The 24,575-nt window shown below is 37.3% G+C and overlaps 1 protein-coding gene across 1 annotated transcript in view; it reads left to right on the top strand.

The window, feature by feature from the left end:
- eys (eyes shut homolog) overlaps positions 1-24,575 on the top strand; it is a 194,179-nt gene that overhangs the window by 78,358 nt on the left and 91,246 nt on the right. Inside the window, exons 25-31 of the mRNA XM_042502421.1 lie at positions 5,565-5,661; positions 6,156-6,263; positions 8,834-8,979; positions 18,892-19,063; positions 19,419-19,497; positions 19,922-20,121; positions 23,975-24,099. Coding sequence (XP_042358355.1) covers positions 5,565-5,661; positions 6,156-6,263; positions 8,834-8,979; positions 18,892-19,063; positions 19,419-19,497; positions 19,922-20,121; positions 23,975-24,099 — 927 coding nt within the window. The remainder of the gene's footprint in view (positions 1-5,564; positions 5,662-6,155; positions 6,264-8,833; positions 8,980-18,891; positions 19,064-19,418; positions 19,498-19,921; positions 20,122-23,974; positions 24,100-24,575) is intronic.

Raw genomic sequence — 24,575 nt, 5'->3', positions numbered from 1 at the left:
CACAGTTTGTAATTGGAGACTTACAGATGACATAACAGAGGCACACAATTTGAGCCGACTCGTATTTTTTTTAATTTAGGTCATTTAATGGAGGTGGCTTTCTTTAGTGTAGACCTCCAAGACAGCACACCTGCACCCAGGCTGTTCCACATTCCTCTTTTTACTTCTTCTTCTTTAAACATTCAGCAGATTTCTGGTTTTATTGTATTTGTGCTTTCATGAGTAGACAACACTGGGTGATCACAATGTCAGAGGTTTACTATGAGCATTGTTTAAGACGGAGAGCAGCTGTGGTTAAGTACTTGCACACCACTGTGAGAAAGAAGTTAGTGGCTATATTTCTACATTATGTCCAAAAATAGACCTGGGTCTATAACAGCTTTACCGTTAACAAATTTTGAATAAACTCAGTGTTTAATCATTTTGTGCCTTCATTAGCAGTACTGAGGAGGTGGTCCAGGTGTGTAGCAGTGGGGTAAATTGGCCGCAGTGCCTGGTGTTTACATGCAAAGATGTTTCTATTCTTAACCCACTTATTCAAGTAACCCAGTTTTTGGTCAGTGCATGAGAAGGACTCACAGGCATGCTGCTCCCTATGATTATGGGAAACACAGCTATGATGACTAATTCGATATCTGGTTTGTCTGCCCATATATAATTATTTTTAAGTGCCTAAATTTAGTTGTTCACTGTTTGTTGGGCAGGATTAATGACGTGTCTGCCTGTGCCAGATGTGTCTCTATTTACAGGAAAAAGAAAAAAAAAAGAAAATTCTGGAGTCAATAAATGTTCTGGAAGGGACAGCTACATTTTGTAGTTATCATCTTTTCATCCAATAGATTTTTACTCAAAACTTTGTTTTTGTTGCTGTTCGTGTTGCTGCATTTTGAATAGACAGCGCTTGAATTATGTAACAGGAATTCAAAAACAAAACAAGATGTACAGCGGCGCTCCATCAAATTCTTCTCTGTGCAGTGATGGATCAATGTAGCCACACTCTTTCTCACTTTGCTGCTTTTTGCATTCTGTGCGAATGCAGACTGCCACAGTGTTAGCACATTTCTCATGTCAACAAAAAATCATGGTAAGCACACACAGTGCTATGATGTTTGTCTTAAGAGTATCATTAATTGTGTCAGAAGGAAATTTAGAGGGCAGTTCTTGCTCAGTCAAAGAAGTAGCATACTGTTTTTGCTGACGGGGAGACCACAAAACAAGCCTATCAAAGATATGAAATCTCTTTAGGGTCCGGTGTTCATTTTTACACACACGCACCCACACACATACACACACAGTTAGTCCATGTTTGTGTGTAATATGTGGCAGTATGTGGTAGAGATGCCTATTGAGCAGGAACTGAACAGAAGCAGTTAAAAGTATTTTGCAGGGTGTTTATGTGTGTCTGTGGACAGATTTTGTCACTGAGATAGTGTCACAACGGTGCAAAATGCAGTCATGAAACTTTACAGGTGTGTAGTTAAGATCACAATAAACGTAGAGTTTTAAGTTGGGTGTGCTCTAAGCAAGGGTTCCAGAGGTAGAGGGGTGAGGAGTTGGGAAGAGGTCCCAAGCCAACATTTGTTTTAAGTCGCTGATCTACAGATCTACAGATATACAGCACAGTAAACTTGGTTTACTGAATTTGCTTAAACTAAAAAGATTGCTTCAATTAAACTTTTCATTTTTAAGTTGAAAAAACTTCACAAAATCAACTAAATATAACTAAATGTTAAGTAAACTTAACAATTTGATATAAAGTAAACATCAAATAAGATTAATAGTTATATTTACTCGCATTTTTCAAGGCAACCGGTTTCCTAGTTTCTTTGTTTTTTTTAAGTACTGTACATATGTTTATATTGTATATTTTATTTGGTATGAGATTTACAGTTCAAGTAGCATTCATTCATCATCTTTGAAACATCAACAACCTAAATGTTTTATGATTAGGTTCTACCATGTAATATTTCCTCATATCATAAAAGTCAATGGTCTTGTGGTGTTGTATCTTGGAGGGATGTTGAATTTGTGCATTTGTTGTATTTGACATAAAGTACAGTATTCCGTAAATTGGCCAAATGGAGGCACACCAATTTAAGATTGAAATTTCAAACTTGGAGGCTGTGACCTCAACACTGTTCAACTGACAGAAAACTTGTCCTGATGATGTATTTTGGTTTCAGCATGAAAGTCCTACACAGATTAAGTGATCAGTAATGTCTGATATTTGATGTACTGTCTGACAGCACTCTGATGTCACCACAGACAAAGACCATAATCTATATTGCACAAGCGGAGGGTAATATCATTTTAAATGAACCCCCTTCGAGAAATTGTTACATCAGACTGACAGCAACTTTGATAAGAAGACTGTAGTCACAAATGTAGCAGTCCAGACCAAATTCCACACTCTCAAAATGAAGACATCAGTCATATTTCAATTGAAACGTCCATCAAAGTTAGTTTGCTATCCACTGGGGATTACCCACAATTTCTTCCCCTCTGAGACACTCACTGGCAGGAGCAGTGATCACATACTGTAGCTCCAGCCAGATGATGGAATGACTACGTACGCTCACGCCTTGGGTATCCCTCTCTGTACTCTGTCAGAGAGAAGCCTCCAGTCAGTGCTCTGTGGCAGAAGATGCATTACATTCGAGTGACATTCGAAATAGTCCCTGAGGTGCTCCACCATTGCTTTGACTGACAGACCAGCTTGGAAAACCTGTGCCGTCCCATAATTCACCAGATGCTCTGTGGTCTCATGGATTCCCTCTCACTCATATGTCCCAAGATGCACAGACCTCCGTCAGTGACACCGTCATGTTTTTTTTCCTCATTAGCGTCACTCTAGTGGAAATTATAAATTTTAAACATAATGATATATAATATTGTTAATTCAGATGATTAAAAAATGCACAGAAAAAAATACTTGGTGAGCTCTATACAGTTTTAAAGCCATTTTTTATTCAACACTAAATAATCAATAGTACTGACCTTCATCTGGCTGAACAGCACACCACAAATAATGACTTACAATGGCTGCATCTATCTGCACTCAAAAATGTATGATCTATGTAATTGTCTGCAATCTGTTGTCAGTGGAGTTTGAAAGCACTGAAATGACAAAAAGCATTGCTGCCATTACAGAGCATTATATGGTGTTAGCCCCTGATGTATGGTGTCATTACAGACAGTGCAGGAGAAAAATGACAAATCTAATGCGTGGAATTAATCATGTAGTAATCAGTAGATAAAAGGTTTTTATACAGTAATGCTGGTGCATCTGTGTTTCTTTAAAATATATAATGTGATATAATTTCTTCATATTTACCACCTCCATGAGTTTCACATTTGCATGACTAAACATGCGCTCCTCTCAAAAATAATTATAAACCCCATCACTGGTAATACGAGTGCTTCTCTCAGCTGAGAATTTAGACTTACACGAGCCAAACCCTATTATACTTCAAAGATATATAAGTCTTAACTTGAAGCAGCGGGAGTAGCATAATGAGACAAGGAAACAATAACGACACTAACGCTCATTATATGCTAGTTTTATTAACCCTTTGTTATATGCCTCTATCGCCTTTAATTATGCTTGGCAGATGGTTCTCTGCAGGGACAACACAGTCTTTGGAGGTCTGAGCTCAGAGTTTTTAAAGAGAATAGTAGAAATGCACAGGGAACGGTTTCTCTGTATTATTGCTCGTGCCTCGATAAATGCAATGGCAGTCACAGAATGCTGAAAATCAATGGTATGGAAGCAAATGATGGCCATAAAAGATTGATAAAATGGGTTAGATTACCTATCCTTGGTGTCCTTGATGTTTAAGTCTGAATGTCATAATCTCAGACTTGACTTTGACTTGACTTGTTTTGATCTTTTTTTTGTCAACCCTATAAATGCTGGAATTATTTGTAGTATTTATGAATTACCTATACAGTAACAATGTCTTTAATGTCCATGTCTATATTGCATTCTCATTATAGTGTGATTATAAGTTACTCGTAAGGAGTCATTGGTTTCTTTAAGTAATAAAATTATTGAAAGTCTAGGCTAATATTACACATTACACGCTCATTATAAGTCACAAAAAGTGGTCATTGTTTACCTCAAGTAAAGTGATATATTGTTAAATCTATGAAAGAACAAAATGAATATATTTGTTTAATATGCCATTACAGGTCTATAATGCATTTTAAAATGATTATCAAAACTATTAAGAATATTGATTAATTATAATATACTATGATCCTTGCAAAAGAAAATATCAGTGAGTGAAAAGCAATTATGAAGTAACTGACCATATAAATCATATAATGCTTTTTAAAGTGCTAAGATTATTTTGCTTATATTCTATAATTAAACCGTGCTATAAGCAGATTATGACTAAGGGAGGGTGTCATTAGAGGACCCAGGATACAATATTTATTATCATGATACCGAAGTCACGATATCAAGTATTGCAATATATTGCAATGTATTACCTTGTTTAATTTGTAAATTATGCTCTCAAAGGAAAACTTTGTCAAGATCTGTTTTATCTAATAGAATAATGTTTTTAATAGTTTTCATCTTCAATCATTTTAAGTGCAGCAAATTATTTACAGTAGACTGAAGAAGCAGTTGATCTCATCATTTCATTTCATTATTTGCAATATCAATAATTTATTGTCTCAAAAAAAAAAAAAGAAAAATAGTTTGCATCTGTGTACTAATAAAATAGTGAAACACAAAATATGGCATTACTGTGTTGTGTAGATTTTTTCCCCCCACACAATTATAATGCATTAAAAGTATGTTAATAATACCTTATACATAGGGCTTCATACAGAATATTACTAAATTTACTTTTTAATTTTAAATGCGTAAATTCAGACCACATTAGCAAAGACGAATGTATAGTTTTTCAATTGCTTTTAAAATCAGTTTCTGATTTTGCTTCCATACAGTGGTACAGTAGGGGTTCATTTATTATTCTCTTTTTCATTTTTACTTCATTAAAACTTGTCATTTTAGTTTAAGTTGTTCAGCAGAGAACCATCCTATGGACCAGACTGAGACCAAGCACCAGAGAAATGCCTCCGACAGGCAGAACATTACGAGCTCCCAGGCTGCCTTCAGAAGTACAACAAAACATCCATGCTGATCTGCTTAGCCATCCTGCCCCTCAACCCCCTAATGAACGGGGGCAAAAGAGCTCTTGGGTTTAGCCTTTCCCTCTTACCCTAACTTAACAAGATGTCCCCCTACTCGCTCGCTTCCTCCCACTCACACACACAGACACGTGTGCACGGTGGCGCACACAACCACACACCTCCCAAACCCCAAACCACTAACCCTCAGACCAATCTGTCTGTGGCACTAAAGTATTATTAGACTTACACACTCTCAAAGGGGAAACAGTGAGTGCTGAGAGCTGGAAGATGAGATATGCTACAGGGGCTACTAGTTCCATTAAAATGGCATTCACTGGGGTCTTTGTTATCAGCGGCCCTGACGTTTTTCAGGATGTAGTGGGGCTTGCTGATCCATGACCATCTCATCTATCTTTCAGGATTTGAAGGAAGTTGGTGTGAAATTGACACCAATGAGTGTAGCTCAAATCCATGCCAAAACCAGGGTGACTGTGTGGACCGGGTCAACAGTTACAGGTAAAGAGTGTCACCCATAACCAGCTTTTCATTTCTTAGGAGGGAAGAAAATGTCAGGTTTTGCAGGGATGGACTTTAAACATTAGAAAATCCATAGTATCAGTAGCAGTAACCTTCATTCCTGTGCAGATTTCAGCCTGTTATACTGGAATTTTGATACACTGTGCTAATAGATTTGCTCTGAGCATATGCCCTTTCTTAACATGTATTTTAATGGATTTAGAAATGTACAATTTAAGGTTTAAATGAGGTCAAAATCTTAACAAAAAACTGCCTTAATTGTTCTTGTCATACAGGCCTTCAGGCTTTAGTTAAACAGTCAAAATCCATACTTATGTCACTGTACTGTATGTGCAATCGGACTTGATGTGATGTGTAATTAATATAATTTCATTTATATATATATATATATATACAGATATAAATAAAAACCAATGGTTCTATTATTTTCCATCTGGGACAAAATATCAATATTAATGATTTCCCCTTTCCAGCTGTGATTGTAAGATGGGATTTTCTGGCCTTCACTGTGAGAAAGACATCAATGAGTGCAGCTCCAGCCCTTGCCACAACTCAGCTGTTTGTCAAGACCTCGTGAACAAGTAAGTGTGAATATAACGCCTTCTATTTTGCTCCTTAGCCTTTATTCAATGTGTTCTTTTTTATTTTTTTATTTTTTAAATACACATATCAGTAAAGGCCAGGCAGCATTAATTTCCTGCGTATGTTTTTGAAAGGCGGAGAACAAAACCGTTCGCAGAAGAAAACACATGAGGCTGTGGCTGTTCCTCTTCAAAGTGTTCCGGTTTATATAACAAGCCTGTCTTCATCCTTGACACACATAAGCTGCTATTCCAAAGACAGAGAGCGAATTCAGCAGGAACACATCATGTATCTAGATTGGGCTTTACTCCACTGGTGCTTCTCTCTGCTGTGCTTAATGGGAGCCCCGGGGCTTCCAGGCTTAGTCGGACAGATGGGTAGCGAAGTCCCAGGGCCAATTTGAGTCCTAAATGGTTTGTCTCCAGTTTGTCTCCCGTCATGATTTCGCTCCCATGTGACCTGGCCCTGCTCAGAGCGCTCTCCCTGATTGCACAGTCCAGGGAGTTCACATCAGGTGTGTTTTAACCTCGCTGCCCACCACAAACACAACGTACGCCGCTATCTCCATCTCCCTGACCCAACAAGCCAAACAAATCCATCTGTAGCGTGGTGATGAATCAGGTTCTGCAGTGTGCTTCCTCGCTGTCTTTTTGTTTTTGTTAGATACTTTGAGTTTGTCTCTGGAAAAGTCACATCATTTTTTTCTTCTATGTATGTAAAATAGAGACAAACGCGTATGAGCTAAGTGATGTGAAGCTCTCTATCAGACTGTTACAGGTAGTGTTTTAACAGAGTACAATAAAGAAAGGGTTAATTGTTATGACAGTGATGTCTCAGATTAGTCCAGTAGGGTTCAACATTTCTGATTTTTTCTGTCAGAAATCTACTTCAGAAATAAAGTTTTACTTTCCCAAATACAAATTGTTTTATTTCTTCGTGGTTTTCAAGTTAACAACAAAGACCAGGGTTAACTTCCATGAAGGACAGCCTCATTTGAGACAAAGCATAAATAATCATAAATTGGTTAAGTTATGAGTAGAGGAAAAGGCTGCTAGCCGCTAAGCTATTTTTTGCAATGTAAAATGCCATAGGCGTATGTTAATTACATTAGCATGTTGTGTATGTGGGGGAAATGTGACTTACAAAAGACAGTTGTTTTGTCGACTGTCCTTGACAGTTATTATTGAGTTTTATACATTAGAGAAAAGATCTTGTTGTTAATCTATGTCTTGAGGATGTTGGCAGAAGTTTGTCTTCAAGTCAGACAGGAAGTTTTAAGGAAAAAGATCAAACATGTTTTCCAGAAAGCGCTTTCAAACAGAATAAGCCAGTTTTAATTATTTCCAATTATGTATGTGTTGTTTTTATTTTATTTTTTTGGCCAAAAGCAAAGAAAGCGGTGGCAGCTTCTCCTGTAACAGACTGTGTAAAATGAACCTATAATATTGGCCCATATCAATCGCAGGCCCTTAAATCGAATTGAATCAAAATCGTATCATGGTAGACTTTGTAATACCTGGAAATATTGTATTGTTGTCCAAAGTATCGATATAATATTGTATTGTGATGAAACCAGTGATTTACACCCGTAGCGGCAACTAAGGATTATTTTCATTACTGACTGATCAACTGATTGTTTTCGCAATTATTCAATTAATCCTTTCACCTAAAAAATGTCAAAACATTATGAAAAATGCTCATCACAATTTCCCAGACCCCCAAAATGACATCTTCAACTTGCTTTTTTGTCCAACCAAAACCCAAAAGAAAAGCAACAAATTTTCACATTGTAGAAGCAGGAACCAGCAAAAGTTTGTCATTTTTACTTAAAAAAATTATTAAAACAATTAAGCAATTATCAAAATAGTTGGCGATTAGTTTTCTTTCGATGGACTCATTGATTAATAATAAAAGTTGCAGCTGTAACGTACAACTATGTAAGAGAATTTGAATTGAATTGTCAACTAAACAGATCAAAGGTAGCTCAGTTCTGTCGTGGCATTAGTAAAAAAAAAAAAACATTTAGCATATTACAGAAATTCGACAACACGTAACAGGTTTACTGAGGAAAAAAGATGTTTGACTAATCAAAAGATGTAGTTAAGGTTTTAGCACAGAGGAGTCTAATTACATGTTTTCTTATTATCTCACAAACAGGATAAGCATCTTCGACGTGTGTGGTCAGGGGATATTAGGCCCACCAACAGCTACGGAGAGGGATTTGAATTGAGTAAACGGCATTATTGGACAGATGAAGCTCTTCCCAATAGTAATAAGTCATCAAATATAATTCAAATGAAGTACACACCAAGAGACTTAATTGCTGTCATATTGTTATTTATTTTTTATTTTTTGAAGGAGCCGCCGGACAGTGTGAAGACGAAAAATGAGTCTTAATATGCACCTTAGAATTGCTTCCGCAAGAGTGTGTGCCTGTGAGAGAAATATCCTGCTTATTTAATAATTACAGTCAGATATTAACACAAATAAAGTGTGCTTTAATTACTGTCTGACACCCTGGTCTTCACTGAATTTGTTTCCTAATGATTGAGTGTTACATCTTCCTTAGGTTCCACTGCGTTTGCCCTCCTGGTTATTTTGGAACGCTGTGTGACCTGGATGTGAATGAGTGTGAAGTTTCACCTTGCCTACACGAGGGCATCTGTATCAACACGCTCGGGGGCTTCAAGTGTGTCTGTCGCCCTGGATACTCAGGTACCTCTCTTGCCCTCAGGTGACATGAAGATCAATATGAGAGTCTAAAAAGCTTATCACAACTGCAGCGGCCGCACACTATTGAGGCGACTCTGACACAGATCTGGCTTAGTGTAAAAAAAAAAAAAGCAAAATTGCTCCACAATACTTGCTTTTAATTAGGCTGCCTGTCTCTGCAAGATACAGCAGCTGCCTTTCAGGAAAGCTAACAAGAGATAAATTCACGTCACCTGTTTTATCTTGTGAAAACATCTCAGTGTCTGTTAGTTGCCTTTATTTCGTTTCATCAGCCTCTTTAGTCTCAGAGCGCTATTGTTGTTTTACTTCAATCCATTTGTCTTATTTTCCACTCAGACGGATATCAAGCTTTTTTAGTGTGCTTGGTGTGTGTGTGTGTGTGTGTGTGTGTGTGCGTGTGTGTGTGTGTGTGTGTGTGTGTGTGTGTGTGTGCGTGTGTGTATGTGTGTGTGTGTGTCTAAAGAAGATTCCTGTCAGGTACTGGGAAGATTAATTTCATTTGTCTTCCACACTGTATCATCAATTTATCCTTCCCCAGTTGAGAGAGGGGGGGAAATCTCTGAGGTATTGCTACTCTGGAGAGCCGAACCTGACACGCATGGCCCAATTCCCACAGAAGCAGCTTTTATTATTAGGCCTACGTGCAGCATAGTACAAGTCATTACTTTTTCTGTTGCTCTAAGCTCATCTGAGGAAACAGGGTCCCCCAAGAGAGCAAGCGGCCAGAGGATACAGTTTGGATCGGCTCAAACCAACTCATACAAAATATTTGCTCTAGTAACATGTGTATCAGCATTGCAACTTTTCACAGAAACACAAACTGGATTGCGGTGCTGCTGTAACTCTGAGCAACTTCTTTTATTCTGGTCTAATAGTAAATAGGGTTATTCATCACATCATGTTTGTGCAGCCTGATTGCAATTGATTGAAATGTTATTCCACTTTGATGATATGATTTCCCATCTCTTCTCTCATTGAAATACTGTAACCCATTGTGTCACTTGATGGTATTATCATATTATTTTCTTCAGCCATCAGGGAAGTTGAGGGTTTTTTTTCCTATTTATTTATTTAATTTTTTTGCATATCGAATGCCAACATTCATTTTGACGAGAACAGTTGAGGCTGCTTACTAATAAACCAGTCTGGTGCTATATCTACTCACTTTCATTGGTGTGATTAAGCTCTAATGACACCTTATTCCCACCTGCATCCATGTTTATAATGAATTTTCTTAGGTGTTGGTTGTTGGCCAGTGAGTCGGTGCATCAATATTTTCTGTTTTTATACAGCAGATGTTTGTTGTTTTTTTGTGCGAATGTGCAAACTATAGAGTGCTGCAGGGATGCGTTTGTTTTGTTTTTTTGTAGGCTACGAATTGAATTTTTGCTATTGCCCTGGCTCTCTTGACAAAAAGGCAATAGGATTTTGGAATATTGCAGAAAATAAAGATATGTGGCAAACAAAAGGTGATGATTGATGCACATTTTGTTAAGCAAGAGAACCTTCACAAATCCAAACCCTTTTTTTAATTTTAGGGGAAAGTTGAAACAGCAGAAGTAAAAGGCTAACATTTGCAGTGTTTTCCACAGAATAGGAATATATGTATAGCAGTAACTTTTTTTTGTTTTCTTTTAAATGAGAGAATGAAATGAAAGGGGAAGAGAGCAAACTGACTTTAAAAAAGAATCAAAGGGTACATTACAGAGACATAGATCAAGATAGTGAGGGCGGGAGGCCCTCAGAGACTGCTTTATGCATAGAGCCCAGAATTTGGTGCTATGCAGATTGTCAGAATAGTGTGCAAGAGCACAAGTATAAATGCAATGAGGCTGTAAAAGCTGTAAAAACTTGTGAGTAGGTAATCTTCCATGCTCAGCGTGATGACGTTTAATGTCCCCAACAGCCTCTGTAGTCTCATTTAGTCACTAGCGAGCAACCACAGCACATAAAAGCTTCAAAAGTCTGGAGTAGGGTATTTATGGATGTATTTTTATGTCTCAGAACAAAAGGTGAAAATCTTTAAGCTTGTGACCACAGACTCTTATTTAGGCATCTAACCAAAATCCCATTGATTTCGAGAAGCTAAAGTGCAAAAACCTTGTTTCAGGACTTTTTCCTGCAGCACTCTATTACATCTCTTCTCTAAACGCTTGGAACATTTTTGAGCTCTTTTACATGTAACATGTTTGAGCTTGGAGAAATAATTGAAGCAAGAAGCCAGAAAATTGTTCTGTTCACATTTCTGACACTTCTGTCAGCTTTTATCATTATTTTTTACCTTCCTAAAAGTCTCTATGACCCACTTAGAGCGTAGACATTAAGATTAAAAAGCTGCTTTTTTATCTGCATCTTTTCCTAACTTCTTAGTGAGTTAGGTCAAAATGAATACTTGTTCAATAACAGCCTTTAGTTATAGCTCTAACATAGTCATGATTATTCGTTCTTTCTAGTGTCATTATGTTCTCTTTGTGCCGTATTGACAAACACTATAGCTCGTGCCGTATCTTTCACTGTGAGGCAGTCTTGGCAGTTGCCTACATCTCAGCTGTCTGATCATTATGTAGTGTGTTTTGTCTAAAAGGCTCTGCAATCACAATAATGTATTATTTAACTGTAGATAGGCGCCGTGCTCTGTGCTGAGGTCAGAAGTCATTACAGCGACATGATTAATGGGTAATCTTGTTTATATAAATCACGCTTTAAGCACACGATTCGTCACCTTCTGTTTTCTCTTCTTCACCCATCATTAAGGAGCATGTTCCCTTGAGTGATGGTACAGTGCAATCAGCACATTGTTGCAGCCTCCTCTGTCAGCACATTGTCAGATGATGATATTCTGGCTCTCGCTTTGCTATTCAGGCTTCAGTAAATTCAGTCTTTTTGCTGCATGAATTTGATGAAGTGATTGATTGATGTTTGGTCATTATTTCTATCTGAGATCTGTTCCTGTAGAGATGAACTATGCATTAAAGGTCCAGTGTGGAGGGTTTAGGTGTTTATATTTGCAGAAATGGAATATAATGAGTATGTTTTCTTTTGTATATGATGACCTAAAAAATTAATCATCACATTTTCGTTAGTCCTTAGAATAAGCCGTTTACATCTTTTGGGTCATGTTCCACTGCAGTGTTTCTACAGTAGCCCAGGATGGACAAACAAAACAGTGGCTATAGATCAGGCCATTTGCGTTTTTGCCAAGCGGCAGCCTCTAAGGCTGAAAAATGAAGCCAATGCAGAAGTGCCAAAAACTACAGTTCATCGACTGGCAGATTTAGGCTGGCTCAAAAACAGAGTAAATCCCTATAGACCCCACATGTTAGGCCTGGTACAAAAATGGTTATGGTCTCTAAGCCTGATTTCAACATTCAGGACAACTGTAAAGGGCTGATTTTTTTAAAATTACTTACTAATTTGCATTTCATTAAGGCCCATATTTACCCATATTTGGAGGGAGCTGCTGGAGTGACTGGCTGCCTGTGAGGCGTGGCTGTGGTCTGTGAGTCAGATCCACCCCTAGCACCTCCACAGCCCCAAACTTTAATCCAAATATGTTCACTTTTGGTGCCAAAAAACCAAGATGAGGATGGCTGTACTCAAGGCTTCAAAACGGCAGCCCACAAACCAGTTGGTGACGTCATGGTGGTTATGTCCATTATTTATATGATCTAGCTTTTTGCATGTTTGCATGGCCACCATAGTAAGCAACTCCACTGCAACGACCACCATTGGAAAACACTGACTTTTTCACATGAAGCTGCTTTTTTTAGTATTAATACCGGTTTACATCGCCTAGTCTGTTTGTTTTTGGAGAGGAAGAGATCTCTGTGGATAATTTTGCTCCTGGTAAAAATGTCCTAAAACAATGAACAATGAAGAAATCCTAACTTGAAGAAGTTTCAGCTGGAATCTGCAATCCTCACCACTGGATGCCACTATATTACCTTAAATTTTACACACTGTTCCTTTAATGTGAATGAAATAATGGAATTTATTAATAGCATCAATTGAAGACCAAGACAGTTCTTGCTACTCTTGAGTTAATGCATTGCTGAAACAGGTGTTTTGGGGCTAAGTACTTACATATTAGTAAATATAAGAATATTTTAAAGCTGTTTCAGATCCTTGTTGACCAGTCTACAGCATAAAATATTCAGTATGTTATCCAATATCTCCTTCATAGTTCAGAGCTCTTAATGTTTTAAATTGGCTGTAAAATGTCAGCCCAGAACCTAAAGACTTCTGACCTGAATAAAAACATCAAAATACATGAAGTGAGCATCAGTGTATGGCTAATGTAATATAGAAGTGTCATAAAAATGTGTGTATTGAATGAGCAAGAGATTTTTTTTACTTGTCGCTTGATTTCCCTCATCAAACGTCTGTATAAAATATCCATTATTCACGTCCTGATGCAACTTTCTCATATTAATTCAGGTTCAGGCATTGTTTTTAACCTCTACAGCCAGAAACTGTGAATTTCCCAGCTGCGTCATAGCATTTTTTTTTTTCTGCTAAATGAAGCAAGTTATCAGTTTGGCACCAGAAAGGAGCTGTTTTACATTCTGTGATGAGAGAACATGGTGGTTTTTTTGTGTACACTAAAGACGGTTTATTTATTCTCTTTCATGATAAAACACGGGAGGGAAGAAATAAATTCTGTCTCCCGTTGTCACCATGTTTGTTTACATCGAGCTCAGTCCACAGATGAAAAGCTAACCAAATGATTAAGGATGGGTCAGTCGTCATTTTTTTCAGCTTGGGATTCCTAGAAGTTTGGATTTTCTGGGGTGGTAGATAATCTTTTTACCACTTTATGTGAAAAAAACAACATCACAGAAAAGCCTGTTTGTAGAATTAGCTTCATCCTTTTTATTTATTTTTAATTTCTCTGCAAAACGGAGTCACTTCTGTGGATCTTTCTGCAGCTGTACCTGCTATAATTTAGACTACTATAAACAGCTATCAGTGTGTTTTCCAAACTTGTGTTCTCATTTGTTGGCATAAGGGAGACTAATTTTGACACTCTGTGTTATCTGGTGTTTCCTTCACAGCTTGAACTCTCCCCTCCCCTTCATTTCTCCTCTGATCTCATTGCTATTTTTGTGAGGTCTGCATAAATAATGAATATCATCAAGTCTCTGACTTACTTAGTGAATCCTCGGAGTTATCTTAAATGTGGCTGATGGACAATGAAGATATAAGTTATATCGAGGATAATTCAGGTGCTCCCTTTGAGTCAGCACATTCGGTACAGTACAGTTTGTATGGAGGATTGTGCCTTAATAGACACGCTACTGTGTAGGCACGGCTGTAAGGATATACAGTGCGTATAGTGTGTGACACACTTTTCATTAGTTCAGTGCTGCACTTCACTGAGTCCTCTCAGGCACACTGACTATTGTTGCAGCATGGCTGTTCTTTCAGTGGGCTCGGATCATATATATATATATATATATATATATATATACACATACTGCATATATATCATGTTATTAACTTGATGCACTTTCCTTCTGATTAAGTTTATTCATTTTGTTAAGTTTAAGGTGATTTTAAAGGGTGCTTTTTTTTTACACTTGGCTTTAGTGGTACATAGCCAGCTGGTTTTGTTGTCACAGGTTTTGAGATATCTACCTCTGAGACTGTTTCCTCCATCCCAGTATGATGGAGGAAGTAACTAGGACACTTTATGGAACGAATCTGGGTAAACTTCTTTTAGTGGCACCATGCTTCTTTAGATTAAGTTGTTTGTTTGTTTTTAGTTAATGAGATTCACAGTTACTTTTATAGAGAAATAACTCAGTTTCATCAACTGTTTTTTGCTACTTCAGTGTAACACAACGTGGTCATGGATTATCGTTTAAATGTAGAATTCAGACTCAGCTTTCACTGATTCAAAAACTCAAAATGTAACTGTGATTTATTGTTTAGTTAGGGCTATTCATAAGTTAGGGCTACAACTAATGATTATTTCCATAATTCCTTAAAGCTACAGTTGGTAATTATAATGAAAATACATTTGTGTCATATTTCATCTTCCTCTTACTCTTCCTAGTGCTTCTAATAGCATTTGCTTGAATTGACTGCAGCCCACCAGATATATCTAATCAGAGCAGAGGAGTCTCTGCAGCAGCTGTCAATGAATGTTAAAACTGTAGTCAAACTGTCAAACTGGGCAGCAGTGATAGACTATACAACAAGATTCTGTTGCTGCATTGCCTATTTTGTGCTTCAAAATGAGAAATTGATGACCTGGCTGCCATGTTGGAAATAGTCAACCAAAGTACCAAGCACTGCCTGCCAGGCAGACCAACTTTCTCAATTCACAGCTAAACAGTACACTTACATTTGTTTCTGAAAATATTTGAGGTGAAAATAGGTAATGCAGTAACACTATCTTGTTAAATATTTGATCAGAGCTGCCTAGTTTGGCGGCCTACCACAGTTCACAGATAGATTGACATGATTGGCAGCTGCTTTAGAGACTCCTCGACTCTGATTATTTGTTTTTCGTTCACAATCAAGACCATTTGAAATGCTACAAGGAAATAGAGTAGGCGGATAAATAAATTTTTCTTACAAATTATCTGTCTAATTTAATGCTGTTTAAATATAAAAGCCCAAGGTTTTATTTGACCAACAGATTTTAACCCAAAGATATTCTATTAAAAGTCATAAAAACTTATAGGAAAGCAGCAAATGTTCATATTACAAACCTGGAAGAGGTGAATGTTTGTGGATTTTCCTTCACAAAGTAGTTCAACAATAAATTAATTATTGAGTTGTTAGGGATTTATTAATAAATTCATTGACTTATTGCATTAGCTCAGGTTCAAATTGAGTCAACATTTTTACACATGGCAGGTACTTAGTCTTTAGTATGGAGTATTAATGCCTCACCTTTCATTTTCCCTTTCCTCAGAGATGTGTAGTTATGTTTATACAGCATATAACAAACTCTCTGTTTCTAGTCTTTAGTCATACTATCATCAGCAATGTAGGCCCTATTCATCGTTTAAAGTTGAAATAAAAGTTTGAAGAAGCTCACAGAATTTGTCGTGAAAAAATAAAATAAAAAAGTTTAAAACGCACTTGAAACTTCCAGGAGGAGATAATATTTCTGCTTCACGCTTTGATTCAGACGCTATTCATGTGGAAGCCAGATACTGATAATTAATGAAGTTAAAGTGTCAAACAGAATCACCAGACATAAGTTAAAGCCACTTTGAGTTATTTTTTTTCATAGCAAACCCTTTTCATTAAAAATGTCGAAGGTAATTTGACAGTGTAAAAAAGAGGTAACTTGAGGTAAAACTCCCAAAAATCTCTTACTGCAAAATAAGTTAAGTAACACACAGCACGCTGGTGTTTACCATCCCTGCCAGTCTTTGATCACTTTTTATCAAAGGTCTGAAGAGACCAGAGAGTAAAAACATGTCATGGTGATTCAGCTTTATCTGAACAGTGCTGCTGTTTGGAGACGGTGTTTTGCTCTCAAAGGACCATACTGGTGGTTTTGTATGTTCTGACTGTTAGATTACAACCTGGACATCCAGCTTGGAATATTTTTCATGTGCAATTTTGCTAGTTTTTTTTCCCGCAGATATTTGGAATTAACCTGCGATAGAAATTCACTTAAAGGTTAACTAACTAACTAAGTTTTTGAAACTAAACCCTATGTTCCCATGTTTTGTATCTGAGTGACTAATGATTACAACACTTTTTGTAAATGGTCCAGTATTGAGTGGGAGTTCTGCACCTGGCAACTGCGAAACAGGCGGCAACGTAACCACTCAAGGCTGTTGTGCGCCTTCAGTTTATGTCTACTTTAAGTTCTTGTTTTTGTTGCAGACAAGCTCAGATTATTGTAAGAAGTGTCTAATAACTTTAATGGAAAGGACCGTTCAGATATGAGTCTTTATGACCTTTTTTTTTTTTTTTTAACTGTAAACGGGCCTGAAATCACTATCACTAAACACCCTGGACTCCTTTTAAATAAACAGTCATTTTAGCATATACAGAGCCAGCATATTGTCATATCTAACTGGGTGATTTAAGGATTTATTTTAACCAAACTAGAGTTGGTGATGGTTTAAACAGTGAAAAGACAAACAGAAACTGCTTTTGTGAGTCTCATTTTGCTACTAGTGATTGTAAATGTAGTTTGTTTTCCGATAATAACATGACTGTTTAATTAAAAGAAATCTGGTTGGTTTTGCCATAGCAATTACTTAGCTGTTTCTGGCTAAACAAGAAAGAACTTATTCCGTAACAAAAGAGTCTCTGTCTGTAGGGATACCTTCCATAATGTTGTCAGTAAAACAGCACTTTTAGTCCACTTAAATTGAATATGCACAAATGACCCAAAGATTACTACATTGTAGCCTGTTTCACAGCTGCTGGCTGCAGCCTTCTCCCTCAATACAGGACCAATTTTAAAAAAATGTGGTCTCCATTACTCACATAGACACAAAAACATGGGAAACTAGGGTCCAGGATAAAAAAAAATACTGAAGTTACCCTTTAAGGAATTACACAGTGAACAAAATTAGCATTTTTACAAGTCACCCTTTGTTTTTATTTCCTTCCTGTAGTTGATTTACTATTTTGTATATTAATATTACTTAGAAATGCAATACTTTTTGAAAGACAACACTTTTCTGAAATAAGATTATTCTTTAATGCTAATTGTTTGCAAGTGATCTTTGCTTGCAACTAAAATACCACAACAATAATGAAATAAAGGTGATGAGTTGTTGACTGTGATGGATCAATTTTAAGCTGATTTTCATACCATATAGTTTTTATGTTGTTTATTTCCATTTTGTATAATTATTCAGTGTGAGGTCTGGCTCGTGATAGCATAGACAGTGCTGTACATGTGTAGTTATCGGGCTAAAACATTTGCTATTATGGTTCTTTAGGTTTTGATTCATCATTCTCTGTTGAGAAATGTGCAGAACTGACAAAATGATTTCATTCCAACAGGACAAATGGGATCTCAGTTTGAATGGATGAGATGTTTTTATAGTGCAGCCAAGTTTTGTGACTTTTCTTTTTGCAAGAAAAATCTGTCCTTGAGCAGCTTCAAATATCCATATTTCTTGAAGACACTGCAACCACAGTATGATTTTCTCTGCTTTAGAGTCAAAATTTGTCATGGTGAAGGTTCATTTAGAATACAATCTAAAAAAAAATACACTGATGTCAGAAAAAAGAAGTAGTGTGGCCTGTAGGTGAGACACAACCTCAAGATCTATTGAAAATAATGAATAATGCTGACAAAGCAGTTTACATCATCAATGGGATACACAGTTTTGCAGATAATTATTACATAGCTTGACAACGCCATATGTAACTGTATGGTTACTGCTGAAGGATAAAAGAGATGTTTTTTCTTTTTTTTATTATTATGATCAACAAATCCCATGAAAAGAAATAAGAAGCAATGAATTCATCCTGACAAGTCTTTGTAGCCACAGCCTGAAATCCAGTACATTATCTCTGCCTCAGACCTCCACTGCATCCAGAAACTATTAAAAACATATGAAAAACACATACTGATGCATTTTGTCAGCATATTCCCTCATTGCAGTAAACATAGTCAGTGTTGTTTATTCTTCACTTTTTGTCTAACTAACAAAACAGTGTAAAAATGGGACTATGTCCTGGAGCATGTGCAGTGGTGTCTCCAGAGATCCACAACACACTCGCAGTGTTGTTGCAGAATTATTAAAAGTCAGCCTTTAAATGTCTAGGTTTTCTTTAATTTACAAAGACATGCACAGTAATGATATGATGGTTTTCTAAACAATTTGAAAAGTACTGAAAAGATCTTTCTCTTATTAAGTTATTGAATAATGTCTTACTAAAATATGCTTTATTTTCCAGGGGCAAGGTGTGAAGATAATATCGACGAATGTGTTTCGAACCCATGCCGAAATCGAGGGAAATGTATTGACGCTCCTAATCGATACCACTGCTTGTGTCCTGATGGCTTCATTGGGCTCCACTGTGAGACCAACACTGATGAATGCATGTCAGCGCCTTGTCTTCATGGGAGGTACACATTTTTCAGCGTCATTTAAAACAGAAAGACTGCGAAATCAGTGCCAAAATTGCATGGAATTAGTTTTAATTACACTCCTTGCCAACATAGCGAGTGGAGACATATGTCACATGTTGTAAGGAGCTAATGTGATGCACTTAAAGGTTGTTTCCGTGGTCTCTAAATTACAGTCATTAATTCCATTGAAGGGGAAATACTCAATCGTTCAAAAGAATTTCTCCAAGGATTCTGCATGAACTACATAGCAAAAAGAAAAAAACTGCATATATAAATGATTTTTGGTTGATTTCACACAGTAGTATGATGCTGATGAATCATTACTAAACCCCGTCTGTTGTGGCCTTCTCAGCTGTAAAGATGGAGTAAATTCATACTCCTGTCTTTGTGAATCTGGATGGATGGGCAGCAGATGTGAAACAAACATCGACGTGAGTTGTGTTTACTTAATAAACCTGCTGTGTGTTCAAGAGGAATGTCAGGAGAATTTTGTAATCTTTGTGTGGCCTTCGGTATCACTAACTCTATTGATTTTTCCATAAGATAAGTCAATTGAACTACCAGGATCATGTAAGCATTGTACAAATACCTGATTAAAGAAATTGCTTAGTCTAATGCCTAATTGATTTAAACCACAGCTTGTGCTGGACTCTAGAGATAAAACATTGAGTTGCTTTTAAGGTTTCTGTGAGCATTTGGTTCATTGTTTAATCTGATCATCTGCTTTTTAACTACCAACAGTTCATTGTGAAAAAAAAGCCATTTGTTAAAACAAAACATAATGCATTTTAGGTGCATGTATTTTATTTCAAAATATTTAGCAGTCTTGTTAAGCGTATTTGTCTTAATTTTCAGGACTGTGCATCTGGCCCCTGTTTCAATGGAGGCTTATGTGTGGATCTCATTGATAAATATGCATGCTTCTGCCAGGACGGTTACACCGGGAAAACTTGTGAGATAGATATAGATGTCTGCAAAGAAGCTGCTTTTAATGTCTCACTGTGTTTCAACGGAGCAACCTGCCTTGACGGTGAGGGATCAAACTTTACATGCAGGTGAGTTTTTACAAAGTTTCAGGTCTTTTATTGTGTTCCTAAATTGATACAAATGATTGTCCCGGGAGGGAGTCGTGGTAAGAGGAGTTGATTGGAACAACATGCCCTGCTGAGTGCAGCCTAGACAAACAGATAGATAGATATTTGAACTGTCATGACTCACTTAAAACCAAACAAAGCCACAATTTGATTTTCTAATTGACCATTAGAAAAACCTCTCCACTGAACTGTGATTGTCCAATCATAGCTAAGCAACCATAACAAGGCACAACAAACCTGACAAACACTGGATTTCTATGCATGCTAGGGTGGTTACCAAGGGGCTGTATTAAGAGCCATACGTTTTCTTTTATTTTAAACATTGCAAATACAACAGCAAAATTGCAAGGAATGGATTAAACAATGTATTTATCTGCTCGAACGGGAGCTGCAGTCATTACCACATTTGGCTAACTGACTTATTATTTTTCAAAAATTGAGTACAAATTGTAAATCGACACAAAGTGGTAAATGTGCCTCCATACTGTATGTGCTGTGTGTTACCACAAGGCCTGACAGGTGTAATTTAAGGAATACTTTAACCCACAAATGTCCATTTGTATATCAATTACTCACCTGTGTTGCGTTGAATTCAGGAAAAAAAACAATGTTTTTCTTGCAAGCAAAGAATCCAAAAACAGAGATTAATTGAAATGATTGGGGATTATTAGTTAGTTTGTTTGTGTTGTTGTGCAATTTTGGTATTTTTAAGTAGAGTTGGTTTGGATCCACCAAAGTCACACTATAACACAAATTACGATTCGATGCAGCACCTCTCGTGTTCAGCAGGTTAAATTACTGGTTTGTCAATCAAGTCTGGCTTTGAAGAAAATAGAAATAAGTTTCACTTTTAGTTCAGTTCCCTGTCTAAAAAGGTAGTGTGTTTGGGAAGTACTGAGCATATGGCTGGATAAATAAGACTTGGATTTTTCTGCACGAGTTGTGTGTAAGTTTGTAAATGGGTGTTGTAGTATAGTTTATGACTTCAATTCATCAATAATTTTCTCAGGGTTTAGATTCTTTGTTTACTGTGGAGGCATGCGAGAAATTCAGCCTAACCCGGAGTGAGTAATACAAAAATAAACGTTGGGGGGGGGGGGCATGTCAGGTGAACTGGTAACATTTAAAAAAAAATACTTCTGAATTTGCAACATTTTCTGTTAAAATTGGTGTCAATGAATGGGAATTAGTATCTCTAACTAAAAATACATCTTGACTCACAAGAATGCACCATTCCTGTGAGTGTACTCTGCATTCATACAGGATGCAGTAGCAGATCTCCAGGCTGGTTCCAAGTGAATCATTACTTTTTAATTGCTGACATGCTCTCCCTTGAGTGATGAAGTGTATCTGAATACAAGGTGTATGTGGTAAATGCGTGCAGATTTGACACAGCTGCTCCCTAGATGCCTTACAGTTAATTACATTGTCTAACCTTGTGCTGATGTGCTGCTGTATGCTCAGAGTCATGATTTAATGTATCCTGGACTGCCACGACTCCCAAATAGGTTGGTGCACTTTACAGTGTTATATATTGATGCAGTGGACTGCCTACTGCCTCAGCACAGCATTTTTTATGATGTTTACTTTGTTGTAGGCTAATTTGTTTATATATATTACAGGGAGGCAATACAGCGAATGTTGTGCATTTACAGATAAATGTGCACACTAAGGACAAACATGTCCTTTAGTGTCCTGCTGATCTGCAACATGATGATTGTGCATTGTGTGCATTTTGCAGTACAGAGGATTCTTTTTCTGAATTTGGACATCAATGAAATATATTGTGGTATAAGTGCATTATTAACTGGTTAACATTGGCCTTATTTAGACTCAATAATCTTTTCCTCTTTATTATTGATTTGTTATCTGCAGATAATTGAGGATTTGATGCTGATGTATGAAAAAAGTGTTTCACACCACCAGAAAATATTAATACACATTTAGATGTTGCACTGTGATTTTTTTGGAGAAAGGTAAATAACTAGGACTCTAAAATCACATTCTAAGATTGTTTTTTTTGAGGAATTTTTTGTACATCGGAATATTTTTTCCCACTTGACTGGATAGAGTTTGGTCAGGCTCCTACACCGATTAATGGCCTAAAATGTAAAATCAGTCATGCAGCTGTTTCTTAGCCAGACCACATCTACAATACATGATAACAGTGTTGTTTTATCTGCATGTTATGTTTGAAGTAGTACACATTCAATTTTTGCACCAGTTCAGCAAATGGCCTCAAAACCCACTCCATCCTCTCTGGTGGTCAGCCAAGAGGTTATGCATGAAACACTTCAGCCCAGTTCTGATGTTGTAGTGCTACATGATTAAATCAACTGGGCCTCACAGATCTCAGTTCACAACAGAAGTCAAAATCTCCAAAAGGGTTTTTAGCCTCATGAGTCTAGTAAAAGTTTCTTACTGAATTCTGAAAACCTAAAGTTTTTGGTAAATCAGAAATGGTCCTTCCCACTGTTGAGCTTGTATCCCTTTTTCTGATGTCAGATATTCCCAAAGATGTTCAGTGAGTTTATGGTCCGGTGATTGTGAATTGGAAATCCATGCAAGTCAGCAGACCTTGGTCCTCCTATGGCCTCAGGTAGCTTTGATGCATGATCAGGCTCATTGTCCATCTGGAAAATGACTGCTCTTCTACAAACTTAACGCCAGCGGGGCTGACATCTGCAGCATCGAGCGGCACCTCTCTTTGCTCAAGGTGTAGCTTATCCTCCGCAAATCACCAACTCCACAACAGAAAACCATTACCACACCTAAATATACTCACTTTGTTTACCTGTGGATTTTATGCACTGCTGAATCAATCCATTGTGTTTTATCTTCCCCTAATATAAGGTCTCTAAGTTTTCAATAGTGAGGTTGGTTTTTTTTTTAAATTGTTCGGCCACTTAACAATGCTGGTCCCAGTTTTGTCACAGAAATTGACTCTGTGTCAATCATCACTTATGACAATGAACTGTGTAAATAATGGACATAGCTAAAGTGCCATCAGCCATTGGTTTATGAACTGCCAATTTGAAACCATGAGTTCGGCCATTTCCTTTGTTTATCAGTGCCAAAAGTGACCATAATTAGGTGAGAAGTGTGAGCTGTGGAGGAGCGAGGAGACGATCTTTCTGGAAGCCGAGGACACAAAAAAAATGACACCCCTGCAGTTGTCATTAATGTTAAAATTAGCTGTAGAGACTAGAACTGTTTCTTTGTTCCAGGCTGTAACATGTGTATACTTCATATGTTAAGTTGGACATTTTAACATGAAGGCCTGTGGGGATTTACTCTGTTTTAGAGCCAGCCTCAATTGGCTGTTTGAGGAACTGCAGTTTTTAGCACGTCTGCATCGGCTTTACTTTTCAGCCTCAGACGTTGCTGCTTGCTTAAAACCCACTAGAAGTATGTGGGTGTATTTTTCCGCAGACTCTCTGCTCTGCCTGTATTTTCTTATGTTCTTATTTTCTGTGCTCTGGATGTTTATGGCTGTGTACCCCCACAGTGCTCAGGTGAGGTATGGGCTTTTTAAAAAAGGTTGCAACCAAGCGCCAAATCCTGCATGCTATACATTTATATTAAATTTGAGAATCATCAGTTTGAATCACTGTTGTGTCTCTCAAGATACCCTCCCAAAAATGCTATTTTACATAATATACCCTGAAATAAGAAGCAACTGCCTAGAAAAAGCTGTTTTGATAAATAATGAAAACGTGCAGTTCTTACAGATGCAGTGTGTCAGACCCGCAAGAAGGAAGTGACAGCAATGCGAGACAGCCTCACAGTTTGAAAGTATGATATGTTTTCTTAGCTGTCCACCAGGTTTCATGGGGGATTTCTGTGAAGTGGATGTTAACGAATGTTGCTCAGCTCCCTGCCACAACGGTGCCATTTGCGAAGATCTTATTAATAGCTACGTCTGCCACTGCAGGTCAGGTGAGTCACTCAGACATCCTGTGAGTCTCTCAATTTACTTTTAAACAAGACAAACAATGCTGTTTTCTTTCTTTTATAAGACCCACTACAGGAAAACCTCTGTGGCTCATGAACGCGATTGCTAAGACACTTTTTTTTAAGTGAATAGAAACGCTTCATGGTGCCCCAGATGTGTTACGAGTACAGTTTTCCATATGTAAACCATGCTGATGCTTATAGACTGCTTATATTGGATTGGAAAAGGCCACATAAATTGTCACTAAAGGTTATCATATTGCCTACATAGCCTCTGTACCTCAAAGCCATCCAAAAGTCATCTGCTTTCCTCCGGGGAGGAATTTGTAGTCATACAGTACTAAAAAAGACAGTGATAAAAAGACGATACGGGCCGGCCTCATTAAAATGTATGTGGCATCTTAGTCTTTAGTGAAAGCCTTTTCTTGTCTTTGTATGTGTGTGAACCCAAAAAGAAGCAA

This window comes from Plectropomus leopardus, chromosome 15, assembly GCF_008729295.1.
Source record: "Plectropomus leopardus isolate mb chromosome 15, YSFRI_Pleo_2.0, whole genome shotgun sequence".
NCBI classification, from domain to species: domain Eukaryota; kingdom Metazoa; phylum Chordata; class Actinopteri; order Perciformes; family Serranidae; genus Plectropomus; species Plectropomus leopardus.
Note: the sequence above shows the minus strand (reverse complement) of the source record. Positions and strands in the feature narration are given on the sequence as shown.